The 20,072-nt window shown below is 40.2% G+C and overlaps 1 protein-coding gene across 8 annotated transcripts in view; it reads left to right on the top strand.

Annotated features, from left to right (window-relative positions):
• Positions 1-8,633, top strand: part of LOC119861933 (lysosomal amino acid transporter 1 homolog) — a 39,511-nt gene extending 30,878 nt beyond the window's left edge. For 7 of the 8 annotated variants that reach the window (XM_038417745.2, XM_038417746.2, XM_043492444.1 and 4 more), the window contains one exon: positions 6,261-8,631. In XM_038417745.2, coding sequence (XP_038273673.1) covers positions 6,261-6,362 — 102 coding nt within the window. In that variant the 3' untranslated portion in view covers positions 6,363-8,631. Of the gene's footprint in view, positions 1-6,260 lie in introns of all 8 variants that reach the window. The other variant, XR_006274286.1, reaches the window with a different exon arrangement.
• The last annotated feature ends 11,439 nt before the right edge of the window (positions 8,634-20,072 follow it).

Raw genomic sequence — 20,072 nt, 5'->3', positions numbered from 1 at the left:
CATTCTTTTACGTAGAGACTGTCCAGTTTGGCCAATGTACATGGCAGAGGGGCATTGCTGGCACATGATGGCATATCACATTGGTAGATGCTCAGGTGAACGAGTCTCTGATAGTGTGGCTGATGTGATTAAGCCCTATGATGGTATCCCCTGAATAGATATGTGGACAGAGTTGGCAACGGGCTTTGTTGCAAGGATAGGTTCCTGGGTTAGTGGTTCTGTTGTGTGGTGTGTGGTTGCTGGTGAGTATTTGCTTCAGATTGGGGGGCTGTCTGTAAGCAAGGACTGACCGCTATTCCTACCTACATGCCTCTAGCTTTCATCCAGATCATACCACTCGATCCATTGTCTACAGCCAAGCGCTACGATATAACCGCATTTGCTCCAACCCCTCAGACAGAGACAAACACCTACAAGATCTCTATCATGCATTCCTACAACTACAATACCCACCTGCTGAAGTGAAGAAACAGATTGACAGAGCCAGAAGAGTACCCAGAAGTCACCTACTACAGGCCCAACAAAGAAAACAACAGAACGCCACTAGCCATCACCTTCAGCCCCCAACTAAAACCTCTCCAACGCATCATCAAGGATCTACAACCTATCCTGAAGGACGACCCATCACTCTCACAGATCTTGGGAGACAGACCAGTCCTTGCTTACAGACAGCCCCCCAATCTGAAGCAAATACTCACCAGCAACCACACACCACACAACAGAACCACTAACCCAGGAACCTATCCTTGCAACAAAGCCCGTTGCCAACTCTGTCCACATATCTATTCAGGGGATACCATCATAGGGCCTAATCACATCAGCCACGCTATCAGAGGCTCGTTCACCTGCGCATCTACCAATGTGATATATGCCATCATGTGCCAGCAATGCCCCTCTGCCATGTACATTGGCCAAACTGGACAGTCTCTACGTAAAAGAATGAATGGACACAAATCAGACGTCAAGAATTATAACATTCAAAAACCAGTTGGAGAACACTTCAATCTCTCTGGTCACTCGATCACAGACCTAAGAGTGGCTATACTTCAACAAAAAAGCTTCAAAAACAGACTCCAAGAAAAGACTGCTGAATTGGAATTAATTTGCAAACTAACTTAGGCTTGAATAGAGACTGGGAATGGATGAGTCATTACACAAAGTAAAACTATTTCCCCATGTTTCAGAGTAGCAGCCGTGTTAGTCTGGATTCGGCTGCTACTCTGAAACCTGTGATTATGCAAGGCACTATACTCCTTTTCTATTTCCCCATGGTATTTCTCCCTCCCACCCCACCCCCCACTGTTCCTCTGATATTCTTGTTAACTGCTGGAATTAGCCTACCTTGCTTGTCACCATGAAAGGTTTTCCTCCTTTCCCCCCCCTGCTGCTGGTGATAGCTTATCTTAAGTGATCACTCTCTTACAGTGTGTATGATAAACCCATTGTTTCATGTTCTCTGTGTGTGTGTGTATATAAATCTCTCCTCTGTTTTTTCCACCAAATGCATCCGATGAAGTGAGCTGTAGCTCACGAAAGCTTATGCTCTAATAAATTTGTTAGTCTCTAAGGTGCCACAAGTACTCCTTTTCTTCATTTAAAGGAGGTATTCCTGACCTGTCTGGATTGAGAACTTCAAGTCAGTACCTCTAACAAGAGGAAGAGGGATACAATATTTAAAGTGCAAAGTTGGGATTCAGTGAAAAGAAGTCTCAGAACCAGCTTAAAGCATGTAACCAGTTCATTTGTTAAAACTTCAGATTGATTAACTCGCGTCTTCACTCAGGATAGCCAACCATACTCTGGGCATTCGAAGACATGAAGTTCTAGTAAAAAGGTCCTCCACTACACAAACACAGTACTTCACTACAGTGGTAATATACTACTGAGGATAACTGCCTCTTTTGAAATTAAAAGGTGTAGTTTTATCACTGATGAGATACTTCTCTAGCATGAGTAGACTGTTGCATTTCATGGCTTTTTGCCCTGGTTTGGACACACAAGGCTTTTGTTCCATAAACAAGCCCTGAAAATTTTGGCCTTAGCTGGAAACATAAAACTGCCTATACTTACAAAAAGGAAAATCAGAATTTGATGCTGATCACCATGACATTACACTACTTGCATATTTGTACATGCCCTTCCATCATGTATTCCTAAGAGGAACTCTGATATTGGCCACAAACTGCCCAGAATCGCAATGCTTGTGTACACATGACATTCATTTTTCAGTTCTGACTTGATTAGAGTCTGATTCCAATCCTACTAGTAGTCCTCCAGTTCAAATTATATTGAAAACAGATGCTTCCAACATGGCTTGTGGAATTTGAAGAAACTTTGTAATGAAGAGAGAAGGAGAAACAAAAGCAGACCTCCTGCCTTGAGAAGTCCTCAAGATATGGAAATAAGTGCTTTCCAAAGCGACCTTCATTACTGTTTGTTGCAGAAAATCCTAGCAAACTCACACACCACGTTAGACATTCATGAGTAATTCAGAAAGGGGCAAACAGGATCTTTCTTGATTGTTGGGAACAGAGGGTGTGGGAGCTCCCAATCTTCAGAAGAGAAGAGGTGTCTCATTTTTGGATAATCACTGCCTTTGCGTGATTAACTTTCTTTTCTGGTAGTTAATTTCTGAGAACATCCACAGTTATATTAGATGGGGTACAGCAAGGGCAAAACCAAACTCTGACTGACTGGGTTAGGAATATGCTTCCCCTGTCAGCCAGTTACTCCATAACTGTCTGCTATAGAATTTTTGCACATATGTCTGTTGCAGTGGCAGCTGAAGTTAGCCAAGAGACAAGTCCCTAGACTGAACTGGCTGCGGGAGGGCATTCTCAGTAGGTCAACTGGGATTCTGGAACTTTCTTCCCACTGGTCCAGGTTTGTTTCATCTTTAGGGACACTGAAAGAGTCATGACTTTTCACCAACTTTTGGTTGAGGTATAGGGTTAGGTTGGCATAAGAGTTTGGCTGAATGTGCAGTTGCTTTATGCTTCATCATAAAGTACTATAAAATGCCAAATATTAGAGTAGTTAATTCCCAGATCCACCCTCAAACACATGGATGATTTAATTGATTTTATAATTGATAATTAACTTTAATTGATTTCCCTGGAGATTTACTTCAGTGGGAGATCCACCTGTGTAGCTGAGGGACAGAATTGGGCCATTAAGTTTCCATCTTGAAACCTCCCAACCAGCCCCATTTGAACCTTTTTATGTCTTTATCTGTAAATTGAATCCCAAAAACAATGCCTTGTGCCTAGGTTAGACAGACCTCAGTACAGAGATTTTCCCCCCATCTCTGTTTTATTTGACATGCAGTACATTAGGTCCAGCCTCTGTCAGCAAACTACATTGAAATGCTGCATAGTTATTTGCAGATTACATTGTTACCTGAGGGCCAAAAATAAGTATAGTCAGCCAGAGCTAAGCAACAATAGCCAGAGTCTTATCAGTTTGGAATTCATTATATACTTTTACAAAACATCATTGTGTTGTAATTCAGTTACATCATGCAGAGAATCTAAGCCTGACCTGGCAATTCAGCAAGGGCAGTTTCCCAACTGAGCATACAGCTTTCTCCTCTCTCAGCATCCATTTTTCTCAGGACGGTTTCATATATATTTCACATTAATATTTTTATATACTTAGAAAACAAATTTTTGATCCATTAGTTCACAGTGACTGTCCAAGACTTGGTTCTATCTAGTTAGTATGGCTATGAGCCAACCAAACTGTCTACCTGCTCAGGCCTCTGTTTTCATTGAGATAGTTATGGACATGAACAATAAGCATGCTTCCATAGGAAAGAGCTTTAGCGGTCTTTAATTTTATTCCTTAAATCCCCAAATAACAAGTGCATCTAGTATAAAAATGTGTGGGAAATATTGATCTGAAATTATACATTGCAAGTTATTTGGAATTGATTCCTTCCCATGCTCTTAATCTCAATACATAAAACAGGCCACCAGGCTGGTAATGGTCATGGGCTAAGTATGATAGTCTGTGCTGGCATGCAGGAGATCCACACTTGTCCCAACTCCCAGATCTACGGTCTGATTTCAGTAGAGTAACTCCTTATTCACACTGGTGGAAGGACTCAGTCCCACAAGCGCTCTTAATGCTTCATCAGAAGATGAAAGCACTCAGCACCCTCAGAAGGTGCTCAGTTTCTTGCAGGATGAGGTCCTATCAATTCCTGGTCTCTTGGTTTCCTGACTTACAGTAGCTGGAAGTGCAGTGCAACTAACTTGCTCAGCTCTAAGCAGGGAGACAACCCCATGTTAACACAGCTGTGAATAAGAGTGCTTATCTATTGTCTCTGAAGGAAATCCTGACTAGTCTTTAGATGGAAGGGACCCCAGAGGTTGGATATTGTAAAGCTTTGGGAAAGCAGAGTAATTCATGGGGCTGTGCCCAGGATGTAGAGAATTGCCTCCCCACCTACCCGCACCTTCCAGAAAGCTTCTATGGGAATAACATTTTTTGAAATAGCAGCATGCCTTAGCTTCAAATGCCTCACTGCTACTGTCTACCAGACAACTTATTTTAACTTGTTTAAAGTGTTCCCCGTAGAGATCTGATGTACCAAGTTTCCTCCCAGGGCAACTCTTATTTCATTTGTAAAATGGGATTTGAAGTATAGTGGTAGTTTGACTGTCTTACCTAAAGCTGTGTGAATAAGAGCATGCATTGTATTGTGTGTGTGAAGATACCTGTAAACAGATGCCCCCTTGTATCCATTTTCTAGACCTTTAAGCCTTCTTTCATGTCGGTCCCTATGACTTAAGTTTCCTTCCTGACCCCATCCACTTCACCTCCTCCTCCAAAACCCCTTCAGGGTTGGATATAAACACTAATGATAGTTTGGTTTAATACAGTGATTCTCAACCTGTGGTTCGCAAACCCCTGGGTGTGTCCGCAGACTAAGATTTCCAAAGGAGTCCACACCTCCATTTGAAATTTTTTAGGGGTCCTCAAATGAAAAAAGGTTGAAAACCACTGGGATAGTAGATGAGACACTGGTCTGGGAATTGGACTTGGATTCTATTCCTAGCTCTGCCCTGACCTGCCATGTCACCTACAGCAAGTCACCTCTCAGTGCCTCTGTGGGTTTCTCCTCCCACCTTCTATCTTGTTTATTTGGCTTAGAAACAATTTTGGGGTATGGGCCATCTCTTACTGTGCATGTTTACGGTGCCTAGCACAGTGGGACCCTGATCTCCCAGGAGCCTTGATGCACTACTGTTATACAAATAAATGAAACTAAATATGCATTGTTTAATTGAACCTCTTGCACAAAGTGACTGGAAAGCCAGGTTCTCTCTTCATGGTTCTGCCTCTTTACCCTTTATTAAGAAAGGAGTGTTTTAAAGTGAGCAAATTTGCATATATTGGGTTAGAGTGCGGCCTCTGTGCCTCCCAGATACTGGGTATGGCTGGGGATCAGAGTAGCCCTACAGCAAGTTAGAGCAGGCCCCCAAGGGCTGCTCTCATGTATGGTAGACTCCCTTCATCTGCTTATGGGCTGCTTTGCAGCCCAAAATAGGCCAAGTGCAAAGCACTGTGGCCACTCTCCCTCGTGCCTCTGAAATGCTCTCTCTGGTTCCATCCCCAGCATGGTCTTTTGCCTGGGGTTACGGGTGGAGGGAGGTACAGTGTAGGGCAGTGTCAGTCATATACTGCTCCTGTGCTGGGGCTTTCACCTGGGGGTCATTGTGGCAGCTTTATACTCCTGCAAGTCACCGGAGGCATATATAGGGGCCAGAATCTGACCCAATATGCACTAATTTGATCATCATAACTGAGGATATCTGCATTTAATGTATTCTATCACTTAGAGTTAAAAAAAATTCTTAATACTGCCAACAAGATAGTAATCTTAAATTCCCAGAACACCATATTGGTAAAACTGACTAACTCATTGCCGTAAGATAGAATTGAGAACAAGTGAAGCAGAATTTGAAGAAGGATTACACACACATGGTTTAGAAATATCCACAGTTTAGATTAAAAATAAGGATATAAACCCTCATGCATCAGAGCATAAACTAGCCATTAACTAGATAGTAAGAAACATTATAGGCATAACTCTGTAGAGGGTTTTGAACCGTCATCTGAAGAATCTAAGTGATCACTGGTGGATTTGATGGATGGCTGGTTTTCATCCTGTCTGGCAATTTTTTTTGTTCTTAAAAGAGCAGAAAATGCTACCTTTATCTCATGTTGTTCATTTTCTTACCCAAAATATCTAGATGACTGCACAATTTATTATGTATCGCAAGCAGAACAAGAGAAGACCCAGTTTAGTGTCAATGGAAGTGGAACCGTTACTTGTGAACGAAGAGGATTCCTAACATCTCTATATACTGTTATTTTTTTCAATAAAGTTTACATTTGGAGGACTTGAAGATTTTTCACAGAGTAAAGATTAAAATTGCATAGGGACCAAGCTTATTGTCAGTGGCTTATTCTTTGTAATATTGTGAAGATACTACAAAGAAAATATTATTTAATGTTTACTGTATTGTAAGTGCTAAGATGGCACATGTAATCAACACATTTTCTTCTGAATTACCCCAGTTTAGTCTTTTGTCTCTTTCAGTGTGTTGTGTTCTACAGTGAGGAGTGCTTTAGAAATACCTAGAATATATAATCTCATGGTATATTCCATATTGTAAAATAATTCAGAAGTGTGCTGGATATACTGTTGTAATTTAATGCAGATATTTCTCAACACATTCATAGATATTAAGACCTAGCAAGCTGTTGCGGCAAAACGTAGTATAACTAAACTGTAAATGCTAAGGCCATCTGAACATTTTTAATCCTGTCACCATATGTAAACAGCAGGTCTGTATTTAGTAGATACACATATATAGCTCATTAATGATAACATGGAAATAGGAAGTCACCAGCTGAAATTCACCCATGTGCCACAAGTGCTCACAATGCATATATATCACTTAAGGACAGGTTTCAGAGTAACAGCCGTGTTAGTCTGTATCTGCAAAAAGAAAAGGAGTACTTGTGGCACCTTAGAAACTAACAAATTTATTTGAGCATAAGTTTTCGTGAGCTACAGCTCATTTCACCGTAGCTCATGAAAGCTTATGCTCAAATTTGTTAGTCTCTAAGATGCCACAAGTACTCCTTTTCTTTTTGTATATCAGTTAAGGTTTTTTTAAGCCTTCAGAATAGGGTGGTGCATAGGCCTTGTGTGGGCTCTCCATTCAGGGCTGAATTTCATCCACCTCAAGAGGAGAATGAAGCCTTTAAATGCCTTTAATTGAGTGATTTTAATCCCAAGGCCAAATTCTGAATGCATAAGCACATGTAATGGGTCTGTTCATGTAATTCCCATTAAAATAATTGGGAGCCTCACACACAGTCCAGTACAGAATTTTACTCTGTGCATTTGTTCTCTTCTTGGTGTGTGCACGTTATTTTCATTAAGATAATACCTGTTTAGTACATGTTATGTGGAATGTACTTATAAATTACTGTATATCTACATTTGTACAACCTTCCTCTCTTTTCAGCCTTCTGCATACATATGGTCTAATAATTAGAAATTAGAGATAAAAGACTGACTGCAGTTTTTTTTCCTAATGCAGTATTACTGGGAGGTACGTCTTTAATTTTATATACTTTGAGCAATATAGACAAGGAAAAAATAAATCATTTTGTCCAAAATGTGTATTGAAAAGTAACTAAACTTTTTGCTGACAAAAACTGCCATAAGATTGTCAACAAAAGAATTCTCATCATTTTAAAAGTCTAAATCTTGTGTCTCTTCATACGGATTATTCAGAATTTTCCTTTTGTATAAATTCTGATAATGTTAAAAGGGACACTTAATTTGAAACGTATCCAATTTACAAAATAATAGTTTCAGTTATTACATCTGCCCCTGCGTTCCCCTGCTAAATTTTGTGGTTTTACATTTTCTAAATTTTAAATCCTTTTCTGTCTTGTGACACCTGTATAAAACGAGAAAAAAAATTAACTGTGGGGATACAGTCTGTACAGTAAGTGTTGTCAAATGTACAGACTGAAAATAAAAAAATAATTGTTCACCTCTATAACCTTTCACTAGAGTTTAAGTATTACTTCTAAAACCATGTTAAGGATCAAATAATTTTTAAATTAAAATATAAAATAATCTCCCATTGAAGTTGGAATGATCTAATCACTGCAGCAGTATACTATGTGAACATTATCTAAATTCAGTGACCCCATTAGAGCAAGTTAAAATCAGTCATTAGTCCACAAAACCTAAGACTTTGCAGATAGTATTATAATGTTACACGTTGTAGGTAGCATCAAATAGCATTGTATGTACCGTAAATAGTTGCAACAGTTCTATATTGTGTAATACTGAATGTGATACAGTAAATATTGACTGGTCAATGTAATTAACATATCTTTCTTACTCAGCAATAATTCTAGGGTTTCTGTTTGTGGTTTTAAATTTGCCACAACAGCTAAGAAATGCTGAAGTAGTGAGCAAGTGGAATTATCCCACTGAGCATCTTGGAAGTATTCCTCCAAGTGCTTTTAAGACAACATACATAGGGAGAACCTATTTCCCCATGGTATTTCTCCCTCCCACCCCACCCCCAACTGTTCCTCTGATATTCTTGTTAACTGCTGGAATTAGCCTACCTGCTTGTCACCATGAAAGGTTTTCCTCCTTCCCGCCCCTGCTGTTGGTGATGGCTTATCTTAAGTGATCACTCTCCTTACAGTGTGTATGATAAACCATTGTTTCATGTTCTCTGTGTGTGTGTATATAAATCTCTCCTCTGTTTTTTCCACCAAATGCATCCGATGAAGTGAGCTGTAGCTCACGAAAGCTTATGCTCTAATAAATTTGTTAGTCTCTAAGGTGCCACAAGTACTCCTTTTCTTTTTGTCTACAACCACTTGTAGAAGCACTGAAGAAAGGTAACATGAGCTCCATGGCAATCCAGAATCCTCCAGAGGATAATTATTTTTGCTTCTGCAGCCCTCTTTTCCTTACAGATGCCATAAACCAGACAAAAAACACAAAAGTTTGAGATTATCTTCAATTTAAATGTCAGAGATTGAAATTTTATTTCTCCATTTGTTCTCCTTACTATGACTAAACACGACTAATTGTCCAACAGATCCTTGCTCACCTTTACCAATTCCAAAGGGACTCTCAAAAACATCAAAACACTAGATATCAGGCAATAGGTTCGTGAGGTCCAATTCTGCCCTCACATCCATAATTACAGTTCCTATTAACAATAATATGAGGAAGAATTGGGCCCTTGATGTCCAAATAAATAACAATTCTTAGTGGCTAACAGCCGTGGAAGCTTAGAAGTTTCTCAGTTCAGTAAACCTCTCTTGCTATCATACTGAAAGAATACCAGGACTCTTCCTCATCCCTTTGTTCAATAGCCATAATATTAAAAGATTAAGAATAGTTTGAAAGAATGGGAGAATGGTATGCTCTCTTACCTATCCGAAGCTTTGTTGGAGCGGTTCTCTTTCTCTAATAACCAGACAACTCAGTGGTTACATGGTAATTACTCCCTATTTACAGAATCATGTGTGTAGAATTTACAGTTTTTTCCCGCTATAAGGTAGTTATATACTTACCTATAGATTATTTTCTTCTGTACTTAACTGTTAAGGCATTTTTTCCCAGATGAAGGCAGTAATTTTTCAAACTTTTACTGTAGTAATTGCCTCTAGGGTAAAACTGGTGAGATTTAGTAGAGCTTCTATTATTATATAGGAAGCCTAAAGGTAGAAATGCTAATGTTAGAGAAATCGTTGTATTTATTCATAAGCAATGACCCTCACGAACTACCTTATAGATAGGTCTGTGGTATGTAATGTACAGCAAATCAACCTGGCTGCCCTTCCTACTTCTTAAGCAATTACTTAATTGCTATTTCCATTCCTCACTGCAGAGTTGCCTTGTTATAGGGGTGTTTCCCATCATGCTTTTCTGAAAGGCTGGCCTTTTAAATAGGGTGGAATCAAGCAGCTGCAATAGTGAAGTGGCTATTTTGTAACTACCTATGATATCTTCTCATCTTGCTGGTGAGTAACAGAATTCTCTCTAATTTGCCCTTCCTTATTTCTAACTAGCTGGTGTTTGCTGCCAGGTTGGGGGGACAAGATGAGGAACCACCCTCAAATTCCTCCTCTTCCTGCTTAAAATAAAAGATTGCTCCTTTTAATAAATTTAAGAGATAATACTCATTATGCTAATGACTACTACAGACAGCTGAGGTAACAACAGTCTCTCTCCCAACACTGAGGTGGGAAAGGAAGGTAAAACATTTGGGTATAATCAATTCCTTTTCTACTTGAGAAATCTGTGCTTCAGAGGGAGAAATGCCTTCACTTTTCTGGTTTCCCTGAGTCTCCACCATATTAGCAAGGTATGCAGGCTAGAGTCTATTATTTTGTCTGCCAAGTACCCCCCCCACCCTTCACAGAAGTTATAGACTATTTAGAGGACAGGGGTTGAAAAACATGCCTTATGTATTGTATAGCTATAAAGGAACTAGCATTATACTGAGAAGTGTGGGGGGTCCATTTAATTGAGGTAGCATAGACAGCAAATTTTATAGACAGCAAATTTGTCAATAACTACAATATTGGAAGGCTTTTTCTCTGTTCCCTGTCTATAGTTGATATTCCCCACCCCCACACCTTGGTTATTTCATGCTAAATTCATTTTATCCTGTACTTGAGGCCATACTAGATACTAGCTTTGAATCATGCTGGCTTGAAGATCTGAATTGTACCCTGGTCTTGTCTGGGTACATATAGAGCAGCATCCATACTGGAAAAATACATACTGCACTTTAGGTTACTTAGCTTCACTTATAGATGTACCCTCACGTCATTCCAAGATGCAGATATCTGTGCTGTGATTTTCTTAAGGGGCTGCAGTCTACTAGTTAAGGTTTCCACATTTAAATAAAAACACTTGAGCCCAGGATTTTGATGTTTTCAAACTGCACAGTTTATTAATAGGCAGTTAAAAAGCAAAAGATGATAAATACAATCTAGTAGGTGACAAAGAAAAGACACATAAGATGCTTAGGTCAACAGCAGCAGTTAGTCATTCTATCCCCCCTTTCTCCTAGTTAGTTACTCCATGCAGCAGACTTCCTGAGGAACTTCACCCTCAGTCTGGTCAGTACCTGCATTTCATCAGCCACTATATAATCTAGCCCTATAGTAGTACCTGCCAAAGTAAACAGACTAAAGTCCTTTCTCTAGTAAAAATATTTCTCCTGCTGGTTTCTTATGTCAGGAATTTTAGAAATTATTAATCTTCGCATAAAAGAATTCAGTTGTGTGGTTTGGTTAATGCTCCCAAGCGCTGTATTCCTTTTAAAGGGCACAGGTCAGTTTAAATTGTTAGGAAAGCAGCATTTGGTTCTGAAGCTTCTGCTGCAGCTCAGAATCTTGTCCAGGGAGAAAAGATTGTGGAGCCCTACCTACAAAGAAAGGAAAGAGGCGGGTTTTTTTTCATCAGCTGGGAAGCAATGGTTCTGTAACTGTTCCATTCATATCCTATTCATACTAATGCAGACAAAATGATGACAAGGTCCTCAGTTTGTATTCTAAGTTGTGCTTGAGGAAAGCTCTTCCTGTGCTGGTACTCTTTCTGACTGATTATTCCCAATGGGCAAACATAGCTTCCTTGAGAGACTAATGAGGGTTCCAGATGCCTATTCACAGCCTGCCAGAGATGTAGTTTTGCATAAAAAATATCTTGTGCATTATGTGCTTGTTTATTTCTGGTAGCATCCGTGTTTATCACTTTTGAGTGAAATGAGGGCCTTCAATAACTTGTTTAAATGTTAACCCACTTTGGAAGCCTATTTTAGAGCCATAACACTAAGAAATACGGAATCTGATTGGTTTTCAGATTGCTGATAGCCTAGCAAATAGGATTCAGAGCGAGGCTGGAATGCTTTGGTTTTTCAAGATATTTTATACAGACTGTTTAATGTTGCTGGGGGTGAGGGGAAGTTTTCCTTTGACTCAGATGTTGACTTCTGTTCATGATATTTGGGCTGCCTTCTATGGACCAGAGCACTTCCCTCAACCCCACCCAGCTTTGCATCTGGGGGGGAGGGAGACCCTCTGAATGTGTCTTCCACTTCAGTAGAGAAAGGGGACTCCTCCATTATATGCATCATCTCATACTGACTGCCTCCTTTCTTCCTCTTCTTCCCCGCCCCCTACCCCTGTGGCCTCACTCCTGTAGAGGCCTCTCCATGCAATCTGGCCTCTGTGGATAAAGGGTTCTGGGGGGGAGCTATGGATGAGGGGGGATACACATAGCCCTTCCTCTGGAAATCAATGTCCAATTGCATTTATCTCCCTCTGGAGAACTTGGTGGGGCTTCTCACAAAAGTTTGGAGGATCAGGCCCAAGCTCTCTGAGTGAATTTATATGGTCCACGTATAATATAATCAGTTGAGAAAAGAGGGTTTAAACTGAAAACTCGGGCAGACTCCTAGCAATAACACTGTGAACAGGGATGCTATAATAATTGGTAAGTACTGTCTGATGCACTGTAACGATTCAGAGTAGCAGCCGTGTTAGTCTGTATCCGCAAAAAGAACAGGAGTACTTGTGGCACCTTAGAGACTAAAATATTTATTAGAGCATAAGCTTTCGTGGGCTACAGCCCACTTCATCGGATGCATAGAATGGAACATATAGTACGATTAAGATTAAATATATTCTTAATCTTACTATGTTCCATTCTATGCATCCGATGAAGTGGGCTGTAGCCCACGAAAGCTTATGCTCTAATAAATTTGTTAGTCTCTAAGGTGCCACAAGTACTCCTGTTCTTGTAATGATCCAGTAGATCACATTGTCGGGTCCTGTGTTTAATTTTCCCGGTCCACCAAATGTCATAGTACATTTGGGCTCCCTGCAGATTTAATTGTCTTTTGTATTTCTGTATAAGTGTAAAAATAACTGTCACTAAATGTGGCAGCTGGGCCCCGGGAATTTGTTTTCAGAGTAAATTTGTAGACAGAATTCCTAGAACTGACCATATTCCATTATTTGAAATGACTCTAAGCTGTGAGGCCTCATTACTGTGAAAATTTCTGTTGAATTTTTCCTTTGAATTCTGGTTCATGAGTAATTCCAGCCAATTCTTTTGACATTCAAAGTATTAATGGGTCTCTGTTTTACTAGGAAAGGTAAATCCAGCTGTTTGTGTTGTGCTTTTTTACAGAACAGGGATTTTTCAGTATTCATTTCTTGTAGTATTTGAGTACCAGTCAAAATGGTTACTTTCTAGATGTTGTCAAAATATGGCATGCATTTCTGAGGCATTTATCCCCCTACTGTTGAGGTGGGCATCATGTTAGATCCCAGACTGCTTATAAATTACCACGATAGTTGGAAGAAGGCCATTTTAATCCAAGTAGGAATTTCCCCTAATGATAAACCATTAAAATCAAGCAGTCTGATTTTTAGATCCTAACAGTTCCCATGAACAAAGTGATTAAATATCACTATTGGTAATCCAGTAAAATAGATTAAATTATTTACTGAGAAATCTGCAGTTGAGCTAGAGATCAAACTGGGGTCTCTATTCCTGAAGGGACAGAACTATTTCAACTTCATTGTTGTTCACCTCCCAGTCACTGAGGTGATTCATTTCAGAGCTAGCTGGGTCTTTAGTCATGCGCCACCCACTGTTGTTAATTAAGCCATATGACTCCTTAATAATTAGCATCTACTGTATATAGCACTTCAAAAGCACAGATTCCTAGATTAAAGCTAGAAAGAACCATTAAATTTATCTAATCTGACCTCCTCTCTATCCTGGTCATAGAATGTCACCAGTTATCCCTGCTTTGAGTCTAATGACTTGTGTTTGGTTAAAGCACATCTTGCAGAAAGGCATCCTGTTTTGATCTGAATACATCCAGAGTGGACAATATGCCCCTTCCTGTGGTAGCTTGTTCCACTGTCTGGTTCACCGCTCTTACTGGGAAAAAGCTGTGCTTTGTTTTGAATTTGAATTTCTCTTGCTATAACTTCCAGTTGTTGGGGTTGGTTGGTTGGTTTGTTTGTGGGGTGGGGGGGGGGGGTTGTTCTGCTTTTCTTCATTAGGTTAGAGCTCTTTAGAATCTGGTGTTTTCTCCCTATGAAGGTACTTGTACACTATAATATCTTCTTTTTGATAAACTAAAGAGATTGGGCTCTCTCACTGTAAGGCATTTTTGTAGCCCCCAAACCATTTTTGTGGCTCTTCTCTGCAACCTCTCCAATTTTTAAACATTCTCTTAAGAACATGGGCACCAGAACTCAATACAGTGTTCCAGTATCAATCACTTCCCTACCACTCCCCTGTTTATACATTCAAGGATCACATTAGCTCTTTTTTTTCCCCCATGGCATCGCAACCGGAGTGCAGAGTTGGTTTCTCCACTATGATCCCTAAATCATAGTTAGAGTAATTTCCAAGATTCAGACCCCCGTTTTGTAGGTATGGCCTGTATTCTTGGTTCCTAGATGTATGACCTTGTGTTTGGCTGTATCAGAATGCATTTTGTTCCTCCTTATTTACTACTCTGCCAGACTTTGTCATCCACAAATTTTCTTGGCAATGATTTTATATTTACTTCTAAAACATTTTCACAGCTGGTTTGAAAAACTAGTTTCACAAATTAAAAAGGACATTTTGAAGTTTTTGTTTGGAAGTGTTCAAAATGGACCATAATGCTGAATATTTATTTTTTTTAATTAAAATTTCAATTTCTAAAAAAAGGCCACTTTCATACCAATGTGCTATTCAGGATCAGAGGAGCCTCTTTGTATGGTGATAGGGAGAGGAAAAGTTGATATTTGCCATTTTGTTAGGAACAGGTCTGATTTGAGGAAGAAGGTGCTGCTCTTCCCTGCTCCGGTGCGCAGAGGACTGCTGGCAGTGGGAAGAGAGCACTGCCCTGTAAGCTATTGATGCTAGCAGCTGGGTTATGGTGTGTGAAGACCGAGGAAGATGAAGATACAGTGCCCACAGTAATCTGAAAAAAGTGTTTGGCAAAGAGGGCCTATCCTTTGTTTGGCAAAGGGGAGCAACAGCTAAAAGACTGTGCTTAAAGTGCCCCACTCAGTGACCTGGCTTGATTTAAAAGAGAATTTTTTGGCAGGGTTTGTGACCCTCCCACATTAAGCACCATGTACACAATGGGGAGTGGGTGTGAGCAGCAGAAAGAAGAAAAGTGACTAAATAATAGACAGTGATGATGCTTAAGCCTGACCTCCAAGTTTTGTTACTTCAGTATTCGAGAGTAGCACTGCAAATACTGAGGTAATGGCACATGTAGCAAAACAATAAAGATTGTAAAGGGAGTCAGCTTTGGGAGCAGAAATCTTGTGTGAGAGAGGGAAGAAGCCACCCTGCCAGAAGTAACACCCCTTGTCTGTGACTGATAGATTTTTCTGGTGGCATCATTGCCTAACTGGGGTGACTGACTGACTGGCCTGATGTGCACAAACATATTGAATATATATTTGTAAATGCAGCTTTTCTGTGCCTTTGCTAAGGAGCAGAATGGATGGGGCAGCCATGTTGTGGGGATATTTATTCATGAGGGTGACCAGATAGGGACAGTCCCAATATTCAGGGCTTTGTCTTATATAGGCACCGATTCTCCCCACCCTGTGTCCTGATTTTTCCCACTTGCTATCTGGTCACCCTATGCTCCATGTCCAAAAAGGCTTCTTGAAAATACAAAATAGAGTTTAATAACCACCCATGCAAACAAAGAAACATGCAATGCATTTTCAAAGCAGCCTCCTACCTGCCACTTAGGAAGCACCCTTTCTTTGATGCTATAATGCCGTTTATGTTTAAGTTGTTGTGGTGAAGTTTGGTTGGGAAGTATTTTGAATACTTTTCTCCCTGCAGTAGCTTAAAGTGCAAGGAGTGAATTTTTTTTAAATGTTTAATTATTTGGCTGCTTCTAAGTTACTGTGTCAACATACAACTATAGAGAAGCTGGACATTTTAAAATGCTTGTTTGATTTCCTATAATGTATAATTGCAGCAAATGGTAATGGAAACAAACAATGGGTTTTCATCTCCTTGCTCTTTTCAACAGTTGTCAGTAAATCAATATTCTAAGGTTTTATACATCCCATTAAAGCTGCAACAGGCAAATTCTTCATTTGCAATTTAAAAAAAAAAAGAAAATGACACTATTATGGTCCTTTACTATTTGAAGGAGTTTTCTAGCTTTCCAGATATTCAGCAGATTTTGGTACTAATATATTGAAAATGCCTCTCAATGGTCATTGCTCCTGATGCAGAACAGTGGAGACAGTGTTGAGAATTTTAGAGGATTACATTACCAGTGGTGAAATGTCAATATTTTAACTTTTCTTTTTTTAAATAAACACCTGCCTGCGCTAGGGCTCATAGTAGAGCCAATCTCCTAAGACGCAAAATATGACCAGCTTGGAAAGAGCACGTATTTCTTCACCATGCTTCCCGCATCTGCATTTGTTTGCTTGTTTCTATAAATAACTCCTGAGATGTTGTTTAAGTGCAGAAATGTGTTCTGACTTCTTAAGCATGTAACAAAGTGATAGAAACTTTCACTCTTGAACTATTGCAGCCTAGCTGGCTTTGGTTTCTGACCATTTACCTCATAGGTTCATGCTTCCTTGTCATCTTTCACTATTTCAGCCGATGCAGAGCAGATTTGTTGCTCTACTCTGGTAAACATTTTATATACATGAAAACTTACTTTCCTTGCTTGCTGCCTGGACTGGGGCTCTAATTAGTATTCCCTTACAAAATGTAATGATTTAGAGTGGCAGAGGAGAAAGGAGGTTTCTAACACTTGCCTAGTGTAAAATCTTAAGATACAAATCTTCTCATAAAAATGTTGCTGCCCTGAGAATTGATTCAGTGAAGTAGAGCACGATATTATTGTATTTGCCTGGGTTCTGCATGAGGGGATTGTATGAGGTGATTCAGTATTTGCTGGATTTAATTTTCACTTATTTTTCTTTGAGCCAGACTTGGACATAGATTTATTGAGTCAATGATGTTGAAGGGTATATATAATTACTTGATTGGCGAGTGGATTTTCATATACAGCATTCCCTCTTCCTATTCTTTCTTTGAGCTGTGGGCAAATGGAAGAGCATGAAGAGGGAACATGAGTGTTCTTTCCTGGTATATTTGTATGTCCACTTTTTAAAATACGGACCCATATTTAGTATAAAAGCTTTTGTCAAATCTTAGCATTTCACAGCCCAATATAAACAGTAGAATATCAGAGTTGTGGACATTGTGGGAATGGAGGTTATCGTAACTCTGAACAAAGCACAGTTCTGCTCCAGATCCAGCAGCTGATATCCAGGCCAGGATTCAGCAGCAGCTGAGCTCTCTGCTCAGCCTAGGCATGAGTTTGTGGGCTTGTCTACACTGGCACTTCACAGCACTGCAACTTTCTCGCTCAGGGGTGTTAAAAAATACCCCCCTGAATGCAGCAAGTTTCAGTGCTGTAAAGCGCCAGTGTAGACTTTATAGAGCTCTCTCCCAGCACTCTTCCAGGAGTACACAAGCCCCCTTAAAGCGCTGCCGTGGCAGCACTTTAACGTTGCCAGTGTAGACTAGCCGCCCCCCCACCCCGTGGTGTGGAGGTGTGTGAGAGAGCAAATAGCATGTCCATCCCCCTCCTAGCTGGTGTGTGGGGGGGTAAAAATGGCACATCCCTCCCTCCCCCCCCCCCCCGGCCAGGGGAGGGGTGAAAGCTGCGCAGACCCCAGCACTGCTCCTGTTCTGCTGGCTCCGGGTGCCTTGGGCTGGCAGCCCCAGTGTCTTGCTGTAAGTGGCTGTCCCATGAGGATGGGTGGCGTGGGGACAGGCAGGCCAGTTCTGCCTAACTTTAAGATGCAATACAGGTACAGAGCCGTACTTGCAGGGGATTTTGTTTTTATCTCTGCTGCTTCCTGATTTGATTACTTCCAGTCTCAAATGGTGTCCGGTTGACCAGTTAGTCTGTAACTCTGGTGTTTGTATCTTTGAGGTTCTACTGTAATTTTATCTGTGAAGAACCAAGAAATGATTGACAGATTTGGACAGATCAGATGTGGCATTCAAAAGTTAGCATGTTACAAGCAAACAGAAATGCTGTTGAATATATAAGAGCTCTCGTCATTTTGCTGCTTATGCTACCGATATAAGCATAGCTTGTTAAAAATGTAGTAATAGTAAAAAATACAATTATTTTCTTCGTTTCTTTTTCTTTGCAGTTCACTTTTCAAAACAATGAAGTTGTACTTCATATCAGAATTGAGCTGGGATTCAGGGCAAATGATTTTTAAACCTCATATAACTAATCTGTAGTTTCACAATATCTAACTATTTTTAGGTGATTACAGGGATTGGCATTGCTATGAACCCACAACAAAGACTGTTTGACCTTTCTTAAAAATTCTTATTGACTTTTGCAACCAAACCAGAAATGAAATATACTTATTTCTAAACACACAGACACACACTTTTCTGCATGTTAGTGACACCTATAACCTAAATGGCCCCACCTCCAGAAAATAAACACACACAAGCTTGGAAATGTACTTAATCTTTCACAATTTCTACATTTAGATTAATATTGCTTGATCATTTTTTGTGTGTTTAATTGTTTTAAATTGCCAATAATTGTGATTGTATTGTAGTGCTTTTACATTTTCTCTTATAGTTATCTCTGTTGCAGTAGTGGATGAAGCAAAGTGGCTGCCTCCAAAGAGCTTACAATATAAATAAAAACACTTTCATTGTAGCAAGAATTATTTGGTCAGACTTCAGTTTTTTGCCACTTTAAGGTCTGGCAGAGGTCCCTATGGCAGAGCCTCAATGACAGAACAAGATGCAATACAATGAAAAGGCTACAAACTCATGTATGCAAGGGTCCCTTAAAGAACCAGGCTTTACAGAGATTATCCAGGGGGCTATATTTATGCAGTCCTCTCCTTAGGAGTCCTCCTGACTGAGCAACTACAGAGCCTTGTTGGTAATTTAAGCTCTGTACCCTGTCTGTCCAATGGAAATGCAATAGAGGGCAGCAACAAAACACCACCCACCCTCTGAGCAGCATCTCCCTAGAGTAAAAGGGATTTAGCTGGTTCAGGAAGGTGATAGGCTGCCTGGCCCAGTTTTGCTCAGTTGGGCCAATCAAGTTCACTTACATATTTTTGTTGGTAGCTCAACTGCTTTCAGTTTCTTCTTATGCACTGGATAAAAGCAATTCAATATTGGTGATTCTTATAGAATTTTAATTTATTGAGGTTTTTTTTTATACCTCTGCTTCTGCCTCCTCTTCATAATGTATATGAAGAGCAACCACACTGTAAATATTTCCCCATTATCCTTTGTAGATTCTTGGCAGTCTCCTTTTCCTTGGCTTCCTTCATGCCCTAGTGATCTAGAAGACTCTCTCTCCTATTTAGGATACAGCTGTCATAATTTCAGGGTAACCACACCTGTATTCCCCCTCCATGGTCCCTTGAGGGAACCCACTTAGTTTTCAGCTCTCAGTTATCACCTCTTTTGGGTGGAAACATGCATCTCTCCCCCTCCTGACTGGGGTTTTAAGGCTACACAGCTCTCTGCCTTGCACTGCAATATCTCCAGCATGCCAGTTGGCCTAAAAGTCAGCCCCTATTCTTTGCTTTCTCCAAGAGCTATGAACAGTGTACTGCCAGCAGTTACAAGTTACCACACTGCTCTTTCTAAAAGAGCACACTTATTATTAAGACAAAAGTATTACAGAGAAAACACACACAAACAAGAGAAGTTCCTATACACATGCTAAAAGCTTCAGAGGCCACCCATCAGTCTTATGGAGCTCTAGTAGGCCAAAGTCTTTCCAACTGTTTCACAAGGGTTGGGGCCTTGAACGGAAGGGCCTATCCATTTGCTGGATCAGAAAGATGGCCCTGACTAAGTTTTTTTTTTTTAACACAGCCCTTTTAGGACAAAAGCTCTTTCTTTGTTTTTCCTGGTCTCT

Source organism: Dermochelys coriacea, chromosome 9, assembly GCF_009764565.3.
Source record: "Dermochelys coriacea isolate rDerCor1 chromosome 9, rDerCor1.pri.v4, whole genome shotgun sequence".
NCBI classification, from domain to species: domain Eukaryota; kingdom Metazoa; phylum Chordata; order Testudines; family Dermochelyidae; genus Dermochelys; species Dermochelys coriacea.
Note: the sequence above shows the minus strand (reverse complement) of the source record. Positions and strands in the feature narration are given on the sequence as shown.